Source organism: Anas acuta, chromosome 11 (genome assembly GCF_963932015.1).
Source record: "Anas acuta chromosome 11, bAnaAcu1.1, whole genome shotgun sequence".
Taxonomy (NCBI): Eukaryota; Metazoa; Chordata; class Aves; order Anseriformes; family Anatidae; genus Anas; species Anas acuta.
This window is the reverse complement of record NC_088989.1, coordinates 18213559-18232962: the sequence shown is the minus strand read 5'-3', so window position 1 is coordinate 18232962 and position 19404 is coordinate 18213559. Positions and strand designations below refer to the sequence as shown.

Below are 19404 nucleotides of genomic sequence, written 5' to 3'. Positions count from 1 at the left end.
AATTAAATTACTTTTTTAAAAAATAGTTTTGATGGACAAGTTTAAGGACTTGAATTCATCAGGTTGTTTTTTTTTAAATCCAAAAATAATTCTACTCATCTCTAATGTAGCTGATATCAAAGTATTTTGCAATCTTTCTTTTTTAATCTGAGTACCACATCTTGAAAATTGTTTCCTTTAAGAAATGGAGAATACTATATTCCTCTCAAGAAAAAAAAAATACACAATTTCAAATGAGATCGTTAGTAATTCAGAAGCACAGTGCTCACCGGTTTGCAGGTGCAAGACTCCATTCACATATCATTCTTTTTGACTTTCCAGTAAAAAATAGCACTTGGGAAACTTAGACCTAAACCACCTAAAAGACATCTCCCTGATGTCTTTTGTTATAAATAACTGAGCAGAGAATTCAAAGACAGAAGTACTGAATACTAATCTTTGTTTTTGAATTAACTACATAGTCTTGGTAAAAGGTCTTGATTTGGTCTTGAAAACAAACTAATTCTGAAACCTTGGTCTCACTGAAATAAACAGAGCCAACTTTCCTATATCTCTGTGAACACAGACCATAAGCTTTGTATTTTTACATCTGTAAAATAAGAGGTGTACTTAAATGCCTCGTAAGGGCAGTATGAAAATCAGCAAGTCAATATGTATGTGGCGTTTGAAGCTGTGAAACACAACACCGCTGGCTATTAGGGCTGTCCTCTTCTTGCATCCTAGAACATGACGAACATCCCAGTCCATGTAAAGGGGCCACAAGAAGTCTTTAATACTGTTCTTTAGACTAAACTGAAGCTTGGTTCAATGCTGAACCAGGCAAGTAGCCTGACATTTGTAAATGTGAACACTGCCCTAGGTGACAGGATGCAGGACATGCTACCCTAGCTATAGCTGTGTCCATGTTCAGAAGTTAGCACGCACTCCAACACTGTCAGTTGAAAACAGACTCCAAGAGACATGGCCAGACTAGACTGTTTCCACATATATTGTCCAGATGTCTTTGAGATGAACTAAAAGCTAGTAATATTTAGTTCTTATTACTTAACTCTAAGAAGAAAATCTACCTTCCTTTGATTCTCAGCAAAAACAATGAAAGGCAGCCCTTGGCAGTTTGATTTCACAGGCACAGAAGGTAAATGACCCTGTTCTTTTGTGGCACGCCTAAACAATTTCTATTATATGCTACACCATGCACATTCATCTTTCTTTTTTGTTTCCTTTCAAATTTGGTTCAAGTCCACTTTATTTTACCTTTCTTTTCCAGATCAGGATTTGTGAAGTTTCAGCTTCCCTCAGGGAGCAGCCCAGAGCAGAAGGATGCAGCAGCTGCACCAGATGGAAGATACTGCTCATCCCTTGTGCAGCAAGATCGAAGATCTCCCACTGGCGAAGCTGGGATTTCTGAAAATGGTATCAAGCCTAGTATCCAAATATTTTATTTCCTCACTGATTTGTAAGATCCTTAGCAGAAAAATAATATAGATATTAGTCCACCAAAGCTGCCAATACATGTCTTAATACATCTTGAAACCCTAGATATAAATAAGGGGTTAAAATCTCAGTTTTTTACTTCTTCTTCCCCACATAAACTTTGTTTCATACAAGACTGAACATGTTGCTTAGAGCTAAGGTTTAGAACAACTGTGGATTTTTGTTGTTTGTTTTATATTCACCATACCAAAACCTTTTTCCTGTCTTAAGAATACAAAGTTTTTGTTGTTGTCATTTTTTAAATAAACTCATAAGTTCAGCTGAAGTCATTTCCAAAGAAACCATTTGCAGTTGATATTCTGTACAATGACAATCTTTGGAAACATTCTGGCTGCTTCACAGCTCTGAAGAGATGCAACCTGCTTTGTACATGGAGCCCTAACCACTGGCATAGCATCACTCACTTCTGATTTCTCATGGGACTGCATGAAGCATTCTTTGAAATTCTTCTAAAGTCACAGAGTTTGCCTAGACTAGTTCTAATTTAAAATGACCTGGACTACAATTTACTGGTACTAGAGCTTTCAAAGCGATGACAACTTTTGGTGGATCATTTAGCTGCTTTAACGATGAGAGGCATTACGATAGTTATCTTAGAAGCCAAACACCTTCTCTCCCTTTGGTTTTCCTGACCATTCTTGAGCAACTGCAAAGTATGTTTGGTAAAACTGACTTACCTTCAATGAATTTTTGAGATCTCATTCAAAGGAGACCAAAAAAGTTACCTGACATTAACTCTAAGTAACAACACATCTTTACTACAGACTAGAGAACTGTATGTACTGACATAAAATTTGATTTTTTGTATTTATTGAACAGAGCTGACAAACAGATGCTCAGGAATGAAAAAATAATGATATTCAAATATAGTTTACTTTGCAGCATGTTCTGCCTTTGGTTAGACTTACAAAATTGAGCTACTTTCACAAATACGTTATTCAATCAAGCACTTTTGCCAGCTCAAAGACAGATCCCATGTCTAATCTATGTTACCCATATTTCAAGTTCAAACAGCTTTTTAGCAAAAGTTACTCAAACATATTAACTGCGGGGAGTTTTTTCAATCTTAAAATGGGAAGAAGTGTTCCATCAAATGCAAATAGAAAAAAGGATTAGTTACACAGAAAAGAAAAGAAACTGCAAAATTGAATGACTACAAAACTGTGTGCACATTTGGGATAAACCTAGATAAGCTATATATGTAAGCCTAGGTACAAATTTATTTATAAAATCTTTAGGTAAAAATTAATAAATATTATTTCTTTAGAGCAGAATAGTCATTGCATCAAAGGAATATTGTAAATTATTCTGCATTAGCCAGATGACCTCTTACTTAGCACATGAGGAGACATGAGGTTTACAGTAGACAGGTAAAACTAAGCATGAGATACCTCTAGGTCTAATAATACAGTTATTATTAGATTATAGCATCCCTTCAAAGCACAGTAAGCAAATGAATCAGAGAGTATTAAAATTAAATTCCTGAACTCTGAATGCACATTTGGCTGGTTCAGTGACTACACAAAAAACCTAACACAGTACAGGAGTTTCTTATTCCTGTTGAAAAGTGTATATTCAATTGCATCCATGAAGAACAATTGTGCTAATAATACGTTGACCCTTCACCCTTATCCTTGCATTTGACTAAGTTAAACAAAAGTAAAGAAAACAGCTCTATGTTAACTGCAAGAAGGTGCTGAGATGTTCAAGGTCCTTTTAAAAAAGAAGAAAAAAAATTTACCTTTCCTGAGACTACTCTGCCCTAGATTCAGAGCCCCCTTTCCACAGGTGATGTTTCACTGGGGAGTTTAAAACCTCACCTGGTGTTTTCTGGGTCTGACTGGTTTCAATCAGCACAGCTGCAGCACATCAGGGTGGCTGTTTGGGTGCTGAGCAGCTGTTGATTTCTCGAGCAGATGACCAGCTGTTCCGCTCTGTGGAGGGCCAGGCTGCCTCTGATGAAGAGGAGGAGAAGTGGGCAGGAGACCAGCAATCCCAGGCGGCCCAGGTGAAGAAAATACTGGCCAAGCTCCCTTGCTGTGGCAGCGGGTATGTTTCTGAAACGAATGCTACCTGAGCCCTTTGAGAATATTTCTTCATGACCTGAGGGCATCATGGCTTCTGTGTAATATAAGCTGTAATTCTACCTGGCAACATCAGCAGGCCCAGCCTTTATAGCAGGTGGGAAGCAATGGCTTAAATACCCACACTTAATCCTAATCAGCATCAGCTGGGACACCAAATTATTATCTCTGCTGACAAAAGTTTGGTGGGAAAGCAGGCTTTGTTTTATTTTTTAACATAAACATTATGAGTGATATGAACTTTTTTTTTCTTCACATATATACATAGATGTGATGAAAAACTGCAGAAGAAGTTGATGTCCTACTTGGAGATCACTGATGCTGATGGCTCTGAGACAGCCCCTGCAGAGCTGGAGGAGAGAATCACCCAGCTGACAGAGCAGCTGGAGCTTAAGGGACATGAAGTGAAAAAACTGGAAACAAACATGGAAGAGGTAACAGGTGCCAAGCATAGTGTGAAGGAGTTATTTATGCAACTTGAAGTGGCTACAGCTACATCCATATGCATTTACGTGTATTTTTGTTCGGGCCTTCCCATGTTCTGTTGCTGGTATTTCTCACTGTGCCGTGAATGTGTTAGCAAAACCACATCACACTTTCCTGTAACACCTGCATTGCCGGTGTGGCTCCTGCCTGAACCTTTGTTTATTTGGAGGATGAGATGTGCACCAGCTGCAGTCAAACCCAGGCTCTTGAAACACCACCCTTTATTTTAATGGCTGAGGGCATTCACTGATGCCATGTTTGGGATTGGTACTATTGCTGACCAAAGAGCTGCCACACACATTAACTCTAGGGTTGTAACATACAACTTTGGTTCCTCAGCTCTAGGTGCCACGCTCCTCAAATCCTAAGACCCCCAGGCCCTGCAACAACTCTTTGAGAAATCCCCCCAATTGCTCACCATTTTGTAGTCCTTAAGAGGAAATCATCCGGTTTGCTTTGGTTGGTTCTGAGGATTAAACCAAGATATTTTTAATGAAAAAAAAATAGTTCTCAGCTTTAGCAGCATGCTCATCTTTGCTTCAGCAGGGGTTAAGACTACAGTAGTTAAAAGTCTCAGTGCAGTACCCTAGTAGTCTTGTGTGATATTACCGTTTAAATACTGCAAACGTCATCCATTGATGGCCATAGATCTAAACGCTGCCAATCTTTCTACAAAACAAGATAGAGTGCCAACTGACTGCAAGGTGAATTTAAAATCAGAAGGATGAATCCTTTTGAGCCTGACAGAAATTTATTCTTATCCTCCCTTACTTTTATTTACCTACTATTTATATTGCATGTGCAGTGTTTGGTATTTATATTTGCTGCAAAACAGACAAGTAGCAAGTGATTCCTTTCAAAAGGGTGATTGTTTTCGTAATCAACAACAAACAAATTGAAAGATTGAGAAATTTACTCTTTCTCTAACTTGTAAATAAGTCTATTGGTTTAATAAACCACCAAGAATACTTTCTCTGATGACCTGACAAATGTACTTTATACGTTACCCTTTATACTTCTGTCTGGACTTGCTCAGTGCTGAAAGATGAGATGTCAACAAAGCTAACAAGTAACAAACCCAGCAGGAAAGTGAAAAGCAACAGTCTCAAATACTGATTTACTAATTGATTTCATCTAAGACTGTAAAACCAGGGGATAAAACAGCTGTGAAATTTTTCATGTCTTGAAAGTTCTACTTTCCAAAAACTGAACATTTAAAAATACTTTCTACTGAAGAGAGGAGGAGGAAGATGTCAGGACTGGGGGATAAAAGATGGAGAAAGCATGAGCAAATTCTAAAAACAAAGCAAGATGCTGCCAAGTGTAGTGTTGCAAAGAAATGATTATCGTTTTCTATAAAAACTCACATACAAACTCTCAGCTTAATTAAAGACAACTAGTTCATGGCCTGTCACACAGGGTCAAATGAAAAGTTCATCCTAATATCACGCGCTTGATGACTACAAGCAGCTGTTACTCAGAGAAAAGGAATGAGAAGCAGTCCAGAGAACTTTCCTCTTGGTATTACTCACCTGGTTTCCAATAAAAGACGGGTAGATACATCTTGAACTGAACTTGAATGAGAAGAGCTGAAAATGTACTTAGAATTCAAATGTAAACTCATCGTGGTGTAATTGTAATTTTTGTTTTGTCCTTTTCTAGTAGAGTCTAGCAAGTATTGTTTTGATCTCTGCTGACCATGGAGCTATTTCCCAGAGATTACAGCTCTTAGATCTGATCTCCTTGTTGAGCTGCAGTCATAATCACTGCATAGATATGACGTGTCCTTTTCCAACATACCTTATTTTGCATTAGCAACACTGAATTTCATCTGCTCTATTACTGCCCAGTTATTCAGTCTTGTGCAATCCAGTTATAATTCTTCACAGGCAGGTCTAATTTTGATTACCCCCCAAAAAATTGTACTGACAGCAAACTTCAACATTTTGACATTCACCCTTTCTAAAAATCATTTCTGAAAACGATGACTAGGTCTTAATCCAGACCCTAAGGTCTCCCTTTCCTGTGAAAACTCATCCTTCAGTGCTGTCTGCCTGCCTATCAGTCACGCTGTGCTCTGCCCCTCTCTTTTAACCAGCTGTAGGTCCAGGATCTGCAGGATCTGCACTACTGTCCTGTGGCAGTTACATTTTTTGAGTCTTTGGCTATGCATCTTACCAAAGCTTTATGCACATTCAAAATACATTCTGTCAGCTGAATTAACACTCTCCATACATAATCAGAGATGCTCTCAAAGAAATTGAATAGATTCTTCACTAAGTTCGTCCATGTGTTCACCGAGTCCTTTCTCCATTACAATTTCTATCAATTTCCCTGACAGCATTGCTGGAACTCCTCGGGTGATTTGGTGTTCCTCAGAACATCTCTGCAGCATCTGTTATAAACTGGTGCTACATTTGCCACCCTCCATTCCTCTGAGGGTGAATTGATCTAAGACAATTTGTGCAGCACGGTTCAGCACTCAGTGCCAGAGTCCTGATACTGTTTTCTTCCTGTTCTGAAAAAGTTTCTCAGCGTCACTGCTTGTAAACAAGACTCTAAAATGAGCTCCTCCTTCACTTCTGTAGAAAACACAATGGAGTGTTTTTCTCTTACATCCTTAAGGGATTTTTATACTAATTACTTTGATACTAATTATTCATTGTCCTAGATGTTTTTGTGCACTTTACTCCAGAGCCCAGATTTTCCCCTTGGCATCCCCCCTGTTACAAGAGGGCTGCCTATCAGCAACTCCCTTACTCTCAATATTGATGTGTAGGAAGGCAGTGTTTCCATTTCACAGATCCCAAATCAGGCTATGCTGAGGGACTGGGCAGAGCTAAGAACATAGTCCACTCCTCTGAGCCCTGTGGCCTAACTACTGACCATCCCTCCTCATTATCCATGTTTTAAAAATAGGTCATGCTTAACTATTGTCATTAGCTTATTTGCAAATGTTAAGGTACAAACAGGTGCTAGATGTAACCAGTCTCAGGAAATCCGTCTGGGAACATGCTTTAATGCTACGCTGAGACACTGCCTTAAAGCACAGTCAGATGAGAAGAAAAGAAAAAAAAAAAAAAGAAAGAAAGATCTTCCATGTTCATACATATAAATGTATGTAAATATGAATGTATCCAGAAGCGAGCATCCCTCCATATGGCAGGGACTATTATACTACAGCTGCTGTGAGAAGTGGTTTGCTACTTGCCGTAGCCTAGGAAATACAAACAAAAAGGGATTTGTAGGAGCAGTCAAAATGAAGAAGAAAAGAGGCAGCAGCAGCAACAAATGCTACAGCCAGATACCGCCAGGGGTGCTCTCAGCTAAGCATATTGCCTGTGCTCTCCGTAAAAACCGAGCAGCTGGTCATGACAGCACCCAGCGACGGGGAACTCAAGTGGCACGCACACTGAAGAGCCAAGTTAGTGCCTCTATTCATGCCTGTGTAGGAGACCTGCTGCTCAGCCTGCAGCCTTTCAGGAGCAGCCAGCAGAGGACAGAGGAGGCTCTGTGCAGCTTCGCGATGTCAGTGGCTTTGCCAACATCACCGAAGCAGCAGCTAAAAGCAGCAGCTGGGTGACATTGTGGGCACAGGGGCAGGGTGCAGGACCGGGATAGATGCGCACCGGTTATGAATTTCCGTGAGCATCTGTCTAACTGCATGTTGAAAAAGTCCATTTTACACATAAAAGTAATGACCTTTTTTCCTCTGTGTTATTTGGGCTGACACTGCTTCAGCTGTGCAGGGGAGCAGAAGTGCTGCCTGTGTTCCGTACATCTCTCTGGCGGGTGGCATTTACGATGTGGAGGCATTCTGCAGTGTAACAGAGGCGACCCCATGGTTAATTCTCTGCAGACCTCACGCAGCCCCTGGAGCAGTTGTTTGCCTCAGCTGGACTGCTGCCGCAGTGGTGCTAACAAAGGTGGCTCCACATACAGGAAAACGTTACCTTATTCATCTAAAAGGAGCGTTCAGGCAGGGACGCTGAAATCACTGGCAGATGGAGCAGATTCAGTGGTCCACACTTCTGTAGCTGTTGGACAGCTCAGAGGAGCCAGAAAGCCTCACAGAGCAAAGCTCAAGGAGAGTTAATGTAATGACAATTTCCATATGGTGGGGGAATTAACACATACTTTTAGCTCTGTCAGAAACTAAAACAACCTTCTAGAAGGTTCAATGTGGATCAAGGTTTATTTTCTTTTTCCACTCTGATGACATTTCTGTTTTAAGGAACTGAAACTCCTTCCCATATACATGTATTAAAAATGCACTAGGATACAGATTTCCAAAAATAAAATCTGTTAAATACCACATATACTAAGGACTGCAGTTCTCTAGTTCAGCTCTCTCTAAAACTAAATAAGACTGCAATAAAGATAAAAGAAAACAACAAAAAGGGCCCAACAGACCCAGTGAAATTGTCATCTACCAGACATAATTTTGGTTTTCAGTGTAATACAAATGAATATATTTACATTCTGTTTGCAACAAGAAATTACAAAAAAGGATAACGTTTCAGAATGCTGGGCACAGAATGAGAAATGAAGTTTATTAATAAAATGGAAATCTGTCAGTGCTCATGAAGATCCAAAATTAATATATATATATATATATGTATATATATATGTATATATATACATGTGATACCTCCACAGGTAGGTCTAAGAAAACCAAGTGGGTCAGTTCAGCTTCAGAAGTATGAGGAGATCGCTCCTGCCTAGAATTTCTGTAGTCTTCAGATCTTGGTGAATCTGGGCCTTTTTGTGCTTAGCTGCAAACCAGTGCTTCACCAAGCAAGCAGGCCAGTATTGGGCAGAACCAGAATCTTACGGATCATTCTGTAAAACTTAAAAAGAAAACAAACAAAAAAAACAGCTTAGAAGAAATAGCTAATTACCTTCTTGTTTCAGCAAATACACGGATGATTGATATGTAGAGCTACAAGACAAAAATACGGTAACATTGCTGAGGACACACAGTTATGTATAGAACAGTTATAATCTTTAGAGGAATATAGCTCGTCTGGAGCTCAATCTGGCTACTGCCGTTAAAGATAATAAAAAACGCTTTTATAAATACATCAACACAAAAAGGAGGACTAGGGAGAATCTCCATCCTTTACTGGATGCAGGGGGAAACTTAGTTACAAGAGATGAGGAAAAGGCGGAGGTGCTCAATGCCTTCTTTGCCTCAGTCTTTAGCGGCAAAACCGGTTGCTCTCTGGATACCCAGTACCCAGAACTGGTGGAAGGGGACGGGGAGCAGGATGTGGCCCTCACCATCCACGAAGAACTGGTTGGTGACCTGCTACGGCACTTGGATGTCCACAAATCAATGGGGCCGGATGGGATCCACCCAAGGGTACTGAGAGAACTGGCAGATGAGCTGGCCAAGCCCCTATCCATCATTTATCAGCAGTCCTGGCTATCGGGGGAGGTCCCAGCTGACTGGCGGCTAGCAAATGTGACGCCCATCTACAAGAAGGGCCGGAGGGCAGACCCGGGGAACTACAGGCCGGTCAGTTTGACCTCAGTACCAGGGAAGCTCATGGAGCAGATCCTCTTGGGAGTCATCATGCGGCACTTGAAGGGCAAGCAGGCGATCAGGCCCAGCCAGCATGGGTTTATGGAAGGCAGGTCCTGCTTGACGAACATGATCTCCTTCTACGACAAAGTGACGCGCTGGGTGGACGAGGGAAAGGCTGTGGATGTGGTCTACCTTGACTTCAGCAAGGCTTTTGACACCGTCTCCCACAGCATTCTCCTCAAGAAACTGGCTGCTCTTGGCTTGGACTGGCGCACGCTTCGTTGGGTTAGAAACTGGCTGGATAGCCGGGCCCAAAGAGTTGTGGTGAATGGAGCCAAGTCCAGTTGGAGGCCAGTCACTAGTGGCGTCCCCCAGGGCTCGGTGCTGGGGCCGGTCCTCTTTAACATCTTCATCAATGATCTGGATGACGGCATCGAGTGCACCCTCAGTAAGTTTGCAGATGACACCAAGCTAGGTGCGTGTGTCGATCTGCTCGAGGGTAGGAAGGCTCTGCAGGAGGATCTGGATAGGCTGCACCGATGGGCTGAGGTCAACTGCATGAAGTTCAACAAGGCCAAGTGCCGGGTCCTGCACCTGGGGCGCAATAACCCCAAGCAGAACTACAGGCTGGGAGAGGAATGGTTGGAGAGCTGCCAGGCAGAGAAGGACCTGGGAGTGATGGTGGACAGTCGGCTGAATATGAGCCAGCAGTGTGCTCTGGTGGCCAAGAAGGCCAACGGCATCCTGGCTTGTATCAGAAACACTGTGACCAGCAGGGCTAGGGAGGTGATCGTCCCCCTGTACTCGGCTCTGGTGAGGCCGCACCTCGAGTACTGTGTTCAGTTTTGGGCCCCTCGCTACAAGAAGGACATCGAGGTGCTTGAGCGGGTCCAGAGAAGGGCGACGAAGCTGGTGAGGGGCCTGGAGAACAAGTCCTACGAGGAGCGGCTGAAGGAGCTGGGCTTGTTCAGCCTAGAGAAGAGGAGGCTCAGGGGTGACCTTATTGCTCTGTATAAGTACATTAAAGGAGGCTGTAGCGAGGTGGGGGTTGGCCTGTTCTCCCATGTGCCTGGTGACAGGACGAGGGGGAATGGGCTAAAGTTACGCCAGGGGAGTTTTAGGTTAGATGTTAGGAAGAATTTCTTTACTGAAAGGGTTGTGAGGCATTGGAACAGGCTGCCCAGGGAGGTGGTGGAGTCACCATCCCTGGAAGTCTTCAAAAGACGTTTAGATGTAGAGCTTAGGGATATGGTTTAGTGGGGACTGTTAGTTTTAGGTCAGAGGTTGGACTCGATGATCTTGAGGTCTCTTCCAACCTAGAAAATTCTGTGAAAATTCTGTGATTCTGTGATAGGGATGCAATGGGTTAGAAAAGTAGATAGGACTGCTAGTACGTAACATTTCTGAACGATCTGCTTGTACCCAGTGTTGAGTGAACTGCCATTATGTGTGAGCGTGAAGCATGCACTTCCTGGCAACTACTGATTCTTTGCTTTATATAGTACATTAAAGAAATGTACTTTTCAAGATAATCTTCTGGAGGGAACTGACATTTACCAGATAGAGAGGAAAACTGAGCTTTGCAATTGTTCAGCAAGAAAGTGAAAAGCTCCAGTGCTCTTAATGCCCTGTGTCATTATCCAGATGAAAGGCCCATTGCTGACTGAACTGCAGCAAAAGGTGGAGGAGACCGAAATGCTGAAGATGGAGCTACAGATGTTGGAGACTGAGAGAGTTAGGCTGTCGCTGGTGGAAGAAAAGCTCATGGATGTTTTGCAGCTTCTTCAACAGCTTCGAGACTTGGTATGACAAAGCAGTGACTTAGGACTGTTTTTGACTGTGTCCTTTCCAAACCCCAAATGGTGTTTATACATTCATTCAGTGCAAAGTCCTTTACACCAAGAAACATTTTTACGTGTGTTTGCCCTTGGAACTGCCCAGCAATTGCAGAAAACTTTCAACTCCCCATGGATAACTTTACATGATAAGCCTAGAGATCTCCTTGGATCTAGATCTTGAAGGTCTCGTTATCTTCCAGTTAAAAAGTTGGAGGAAACAAGGAAAACAAAAGTGCTAGTAATCAGAAAGATTCTAGAAGATTATTTTTCCTTCTTGAAGATACTTTTTGCTGTCAAATTGTACACAAATTGTAAATTGATTTTATGTCAATTTACCAAATTTTAGATGTAGGCAGCGTTCTTCATGTGCTGTTTCACAGCATAGTTTATATGCTCACGTCATACAAATCCAAGAGTAGCTGGGCTACAACATGACATTTTCATGAAGACTTAGAATAAGGCTTTCTTTATATTTATTTATTGCAAAGCCCTGTAAGCGAGCCTTTCCCCAGAAAATGAATTATCTGCTCATGGTCACAGAACTCAAAGCTGGCACTTCCAATTTCGGGTGCACACAGCTGGTGCTGCCGCACGGGGTCAGGGTGGAGAGGTCCCCTATGTGGTACCTCTCCAGTTCCTGTTCCCTGCCATGGGACCACTTGTCTTCACAGCCCAGCGATCCAGCCTCTCCCCCCTTCTCACAGAGGCCACAGGGCAGTGCTGGGAACGCACCCTGGCATGGCATGGGACGATGGCAGCACGACCTCCCTCACGGCAGCAGAGGGGCTGCAGCAGGGCACAGAGGCTGGGCTATGCAGTCAGAGAGGTGCTGAAATGCGGCAGCGACACAGTGCTCTTCAGCATGGTACATGAAGTATAATATAGAAGTAGGCAGAAAACAGCTGCCCAGGCAGGAATTGGGCTAAAATTTAGAGTTAATGCTGCAGTCTCTTATTTCAGTAAGATGATGAAGTCTCACACACTCTAAGGTACCATTTTTCAAGTCGAAGATGTAGAAAACTACGGGGCGCACCTCCCATCACAGGCAGCACCAGGAGGGCTGGCATGGCCACGCTACCAGGACACGGAGCCGAGTCTCAGGCCCTGCCTTTTGTACAGCGCCTGCAGTCAGCAGCAGCTGCCGGAGGCACCCTGCCCTTGCAGGGCACTGCCTCCAGTACCTGCCGAGCTCAAAGCCCCAGGCTGAGCCCACAGCCAGCGTTTCGCAGATGGACAAGAGTCCGGCTTCTCCTTGTGCAAACAGAAAGAGGGGTGCAACAAAATAATAAGGATAAAAAAGCTGGGAACCTTTAATGGTATCCTGCAGTAGCACTGAGTCAGTATTAAAAGCAAAATACCCTTCCTATAGGGGAATATACCCTAAATAAGGTATTTTTCTGTGAGAAGCTTCTTACCCAATTAATAATCCAAACATGGATTTACAAGAGCTGATACAATAACATCCCAGAAGTACACGGCCAGTATAGCAGTCCTTTAGAAAACAAGGTTAAATCTCCTGCTTGGGGACTGATAATGGAACAGGGTGGCCAAAAGACAGGCTAATTGGGTAATCTGCAGGACATGCTGGACGCTGGGAGCCAGGCTGTACTGCTGGGAGCTGATTTCTCCGGTAATGACTCAGGATTCTCCTCAATTTTCAGCTAAGCTTTGCCTAATCTGTGTGAGATGAGAATGCTTCCTCAGATGCTCACTTTGCTCTGTTTGAAGTGTGCTCATGTTCCACTGATGACTCGAGGGAACAAGTGCAATATCTCCTAATTTGGTACCTTGTTTTAGCACTTGACATGGAAATTCTGCTTTCATATCGGAAGTCTGACACATGCATCAATAATGATCCAGTGCAGGATTAAGCAGGGAAAGACTCTGACTGGCAGCAAGCGTAACAAACTTTTGTGTCAAGATTTCAGCATGTCATTCCCTGGTCAGTCACACTATCGCACATTGTCTCTGCTCAGGAGACAGTCCCTCACCCCAAGTGCTGTGTCTCCGTGATGGTAGCACGTAATGCCAAGCACTGCTGGAAACGCCACAGAACGCTGCCAGCCTCCATAGCACAGACACAGGCAGCGACGCTGTCACGAACAAGGGAATTCCCAGCGTTCCCAGCAGAGTTTAGCAAGGATCCCCTAAATCCCTAATGGGATATACTTCAGGCAAGAGAAAGCCTATTCAACCATAACTGTGGTTTTAAGTGTCATTTCACCAGTGTATTCACCTTGATGTTAGAAATACCCCAAGTATGTCATTTGCAACAGAATCTACTGCAAAGCAATGGCTGTCCAAAGGCAAAAGCACTTTGTCAGGACTATGAAAACCTCACAAGGCATTGCAGAGGTCGTTTGTAAACCCAGGCCGCCACAAACTGCTTTCCACTGTGCCCCCCAGGGGCAGGGGAGCAGGAGGCAGGCGAGAGGCAGCAGTGAGCAAGGCAGCGCTGCTGAGCTGCTGCCTGGTGCCTCGGCTGCTCCCCATTTCCCCTCCTGCAAGTTATAACCAGAACATCCTCTCCCTACAGATACAGGGCCTCGAAGTGCTAATTAAACTGATTGCACGACCATCTCCCAGAAAGCAGGCATTAGTGTCTAGACGGCAAATTAAGAGTGTTTGTTTTCCAGAGGCGTTATGGAACATCCCCACAGATCTCTGATATAAAACTCCCACTGAAACAGATCGTCCAAACCCAAAGCAGTTTTACAGCCCTCTCTGGCTTGTATTTATTACATCTCAATATATAGCTAAGAGTGGGCCTGCTGCATGGTATATACAATCTCTTCTAATTTGGCTGCACCTAAAATGGAACCCAATGGACCCCAGATGGGTCAGAGAAGCCCCCTCCTGAGGTAACACCACAAAATGTGCCCATTTATCTTTCAGCACAGGCTTAGCAGAGGCCTGAACAAGCTTTCATCATGCTTGCCCTACTTACACTTCTTGCCATCTAGATTTGTTTAGGCACAAGCTTTGGAAAACTGTATTTTCCACTGAGTAACTACAGGTTCTCTTGTTACAGACATACTGAGCAACTGGGACCCTCTACAAACTGCTGTTATTTCAGCAGTATCTAAGTTAAACAATTGAAAATAAAGCCACATCAGCCAATATAGGGTCTTGGATTACCAGGATTGGGTTTTGTTTTCTTTCAGTTTTCAAATGCAAATACATTGTGCATAGATTTTGTTTGCATACATTTAAACTTGTGAAGAACATACCTGTGCCATAATATTGTTTTATTTTTTGAAGAACATATCTAAACGAGCCTTGGGGAAAATCCTGCTGAGCACTTTGGAATCCTGCCGTGACCCCCAGCACGGTAAGAAAGTAAATCATATATGAAGACCAAGAATCATGAAAAGCTAAAGGGAAAAAGACTAGATAATGAACAAACAAGTAGGAAAAATATTTCAAATACTGGGGGACATGATGGAGAGAAAGAAGTACTATACAACAAGATTACCAATAGACAGTGATGCTTTCTAGCCTGCAACACTTCAGAAATAAAAACATCCAGGGCTTCTTTAGCTAGATTTTAATTAGAATTTGGCCTTAGGGGGACAATTCAGTACCCTACTTTTGTCTGTGGGGCTTCATTGATACAAAAGCATGTCACATCAGTATGCAAGCCACCTATTTATCAAGTTACTGTCCTGGTGTATGTTGTATTCCTCTTCTGCAACACAAACAATATTTCTGTAAAGAAACTTGTTCAACCTTGCACTCTTCTAATAATAACCTTTCACGTTCCCCTTATGAAAATTAAACTTGCAATCTCCTCTCCCTTGACAATGGTCCAGTGTGCCAGAGCTGCCTCTGTAGGAACCAAAGAGGGATCACAGCCTGGAGGTTTAGATTTGATTACTTTGTTCCTATTAGCAGAGCATTTGTACTTACCTTCAAGAAATGAACATCCTGTACCAGGCCAAGAACAGGGCTTATAGGTGCTTTTAATAGCAGACCACATTCAAATACAAGATTATAGAAGAGCAGATGTGGCCTGAGGGCTTGGTTTTGGAGAATATTAATAACAGTGATTTAGAAAGAATAACATTCAAACCATTCTGGTTTTTCCTGTTCCAAAGCCTTGTTGTTATTAGTGTGCAGCAACTGAGGGCACAGGCAGCCCAAAGCTACGCTGTGCTGTTCCAGCATGGCTGCAAAGCAAGGGAAAAGAGGGCAAAGAAAGACCTTTATTGGCTCCAAGACACCAGCACAGAGAGAAACTATGCCTGACCTACGGATCAGATACTTTCTTGTCAAACACAAGATAAAAGGAGCCTGTTAGAATACACATGATGTATTGCCAGGCAGTGCTAGTACTTATACTGTGGAGAACACTGACTCCAAGTGATGCTGGTGAAACAAATTACCTCCTGCAGTAACTGCAACACATCTCAGCTTCCTAAAACATCACCAAGGAGTTAAATAGTGAAGTAGCTTTGTAAACTGCCCGACCATTCTGCATCACCATTGCCATAAACTGTTCATCTTCTCTGCTTTTAATTTGCTGGCTGTGCACTTGATGTGATGTAAGCAGCTTTCTTAAGTCTTTGTAATCAATCATTTTCTTCCTGTTTGACAAAACTAAGCAAGGGAATGGTTGAATTAGCAACTTTTTGTTGTGATATGAAGTAATCTTTGGTACACATGTATGTGAGAACTCAATAGGTAGTGAATGAAGCAAAAGAAACAGTTAAGGAAAACAGGCCTTGTACCCAGTTCTACTCTCATTTTTACAGGAAAATAAATAAATTCATTATTTGTTCTCAACATTTAGGCATTTTATGTTAATTACTTGCAATGGCAGCTATGAAGAAGAGAGCTCATGTTATGATTGTTAAAGTGCTAATTTCTGTCTTTGTTCAAATTATAACATTTGTGATTTTTCTTTTAAAAGGAAAAGCCCACCTATTTGAAGTCCTAGATACTCTCTACCAGGAGCTGACAGCCTGTGAACTCTTACAAAGCCAGCCCCTGGAGAAGGCGCAGAGTTGCCAGTCCTTGTCCAACCCACTGGTCATCTCATGCTGAGCGGCAAGCTGCACGACGAGCTGAACGCCGGCCCTCATTCACTCACCACGGGATGGATGACTGAGACTTGTCCACTTCGAAGGAGCTCAGTAATGGAGAAGAGCAATAGAATAATTAAACCAGGCTGTCAAAGGTATGCTGCTTCCAGGAGGGGCGCCAGTTCCTCAGCTGACAGCAGCCCGCCCTGACGTGCACAAGCTTTCAGGTTACGTGAGCATTACGCAGCTATGCCCATCTCTGACAGCAGCCTAACCATCCTTGCACGGCCCTGGGACTGTACTGGTTAGCCAAATAAAAAGAATCCCAAATACACCGACCTGACCTGTGTAGATTTACAGCCCCGGTTACATGCTGCCGGGGCACAATTTCTAGCTTTTGTGATAGCTCTGTTCAAAAGCAAAAGGCAGCCTGTGTATTCACTGGCAAGTAAACTGCTTCTCTAACATACAGGTAACAAAGTGAGTGCATTATAAACATAGACACGGCTCTATGCCAGTAGTGAAAGCTTTAAGGACTCATGTATAAAATGTATGTGTGTGTGTCTGTATATGTGATTCAATTATTCATCTTATTTAAAGATAGATTTGTTATTGCTCTGCTGAATTTTATATTTGCAATTATAGAGATGCCTTAGAAATCTGCAAAAACCTTTGCCAATTATAGGTTTGGATTTTATATTAAAATTTACATTTCATTTCTTGGAAAAGGTACAATGCAACCTTCCTCCCAGGGAAGGACTGACAAATTCACTTTGCAACAGCTGCCATTGCTGCATTGGCAAACGCCATGTGCAGTACCTGACTTCTCTCACTGGCTTTCCCTCAGTGCAACTGGCCACAAAGCTGGGCCCCACTTGCAAACACATTAAAGTAAAACACTGGGCCTAAGCATGGTGCCACGTAACATCTTAATCAGCAACAGAATAATTCCTGGAGGCAAAAATAAAAAACCATGGGCTGCTTCCCAGATGCTTTCACTGTTTCTTTCAACTATCAAACACAGAAACTGAAGGAGCAGAGTTCTGAAATCATCCAGATGGATTTATGTTATTAAAAAGATGCACTGGGGAGCTTTTAAGAATGTGAATTGATATGCCAGCAATGAAATAAGACCAGACAATTCAGAACTGTGCATGTATGATTTTGTTCCGTGAAAATGGATTTCTTAGTAGAAAAAGATCCTTACCACAATCCGATCTGGGGAGAAAGAGGATTTCTATTCCCTTTTATTCAGAAAATGTTATATAAGTTTTATATGCCTCCATCCAAAATTGCACTACATGACTTAGCATCTGGAAACCCAAAAGTCTATAATATATATTTTCATTTCATTTTAGAGGGGGAACAAAGATGTTTTGCAAGCAGTGGAACAGACTCTAGTCAACAGAGTTTTACCTAGGATTTTTTCTGGTTTAATAGAAGATTAAAAAATAGATATGTATTTTTAATGTAGATTTTTCATATAGATGTTAGACATGACAGATAGATTTAGTGCAATATTCACTCTGTAAGAAAGAAAACGTATACTAATACTAAGTACAATACTAACATAATACTAAGCATAAGATACTATTACTTAGTTTATACCAGATTTATGCTACAAAAACCATACACTAAATGTGCAGCAAATAAAGGTTAAAATGAGAGTGCAGTTCCCTGCTGGAGTTCATTTTCTCCCAAATCAAGAACAAGTATCTGCCTTTGTGCAGCTCTCTTGGACTTTTCCAGGAACATATAAAGAGAGCAAATGTCAGCAAATCATAATCATAATCAAAATCATAAGCATGATCTATGTGTATATTTGGCAGTAGGGGCACCTCAGGAATAGGTTTGTAATGCAAGTACAATGCTGATTATGGCTGCCTTCATGTACTGCAGGATTCTTTCAACACTCAAATCAATATTACTTACTCCATCCATTCCAGATATACACATACATGTCAGCTCGTATTATATACACTTATGTATGCCTTAATAGAGCTATGCTAACTGTATATTTTTAGTATCTTTTTCATCACTGAATTTCTACTTCTAATATATTTCTGGAAATCTAAACTTAAGTAGAGTGCCGTGCTAATGACAAAGCAGGGGAGGAGCAATGTAATCTGAGGGAGCAGTGCCCAGCTTACCCAAACTGCAGTTGAGCTGCATTTGGAAACTGGAACATGTCACTGGCAACCTGAGCTGTTGTTAAGGGAGAAGCAAACAGCTGAGGTAAAAGGAAGCTTTTGTGAATAAATAAACATTTAACTGATATGAGGAAAAAAAAAAAAAAAACATACCTTGTTAAATTAGTTAATTACTAACATTTGTATTTCTTTACAAAATGGCTATATCAGAATGATTTTTGATACATCAGCATATCCTGATTAATCTTTTGAATTGGATTGGTGGTGCTTTTTTTTTGTGTTTTGTTTTGTTTTGGCGTAACTGAAGAGAATGTTTCAGTGTGGCAGCAATCCAGGTGCATCCAAAAAAAGATGTTTATTTTAACTTCAAAGAGCAATTAATGTGAAGGAAGTCAGACTTGCAGTATTTGTGGGAGAAGAATGGATCTTCAGGATGGATCAAGAGGCAGCCTTCAGTCAAATCCTTGCTGGAAATCGGAGGCAGAGCAAGGCATTGTACTTTGAAAGACCTCCTTTGTTTTATACTGTAGCCTCACTGTAGCTGTGGCTGATAAATATTTAATATGAAGCTGTATAAAGTGACTTTAAATCAATGTAATTGAGAAATTTCTAGCTCTGCCTCAAAAGCAGGTAGGCTTCAAGAGTTGGATCTATTATTTGGAACCCATTCAAATGAGACTGCACAGTAATCTTGGGAAGCAAACCCAAATCCCTCTGTTTTCTGTAGACCTAGTTCCTTCAGTCTAGTGACTACAGTGGATTTCAGCTACTTGTTATTAAATAAATAGATAAACCTTG

The 19404-nt window shown here is 41.9% G+C and overlaps 2 protein-coding genes across 3 annotated transcripts in view; one reads left to right on the top strand and one right to left on the bottom strand.

Annotated features, from left to right (window-relative positions):
• The window catches only part of CFAP92 (cilia and flagella associated protein 92 (putative)), an 84299-nt gene extending 80843 nt beyond the window's left edge, over positions 1-3456 (bottom strand). Inside the window, exon 1 of the mRNA XM_068694453.1 lies at positions 3315-3456. The gene's annotated coding sequence lies outside the window, so the exon portion shown is untranslated. The remainder of the gene's footprint in view (positions 1-3314) is intronic.
• The window catches only part of EFCC1 (EF-hand and coiled-coil domain containing 1), a 56929-nt gene extending 37525 nt beyond the window's left edge, over positions 1-19404 (top strand). Inside the window, exons 3-8 of one of the 2 annotated variants that reach the window (XM_068694454.1) lie at positions 1268-1413; positions 3411-3543; positions 3847-4012; positions 11239-11397; positions 14694-14763; positions 16345-19404. In XM_068694454.1, the coding sequence (XP_068550555.1) occupies positions 1268-1413; positions 3411-3543; positions 3847-4012; positions 11239-11397; positions 14694-14763; positions 16345-16478 (808 nt within the window). In that variant the 3' untranslated portion in view covers positions 16479-19404. The remainder of the gene's footprint in view (positions 1-1267; positions 1414-3410; positions 3544-3846; positions 4013-11238; positions 11398-14693; positions 14764-16344) is intronic. The other variant, XM_068694455.1, reaches the window with a different exon arrangement.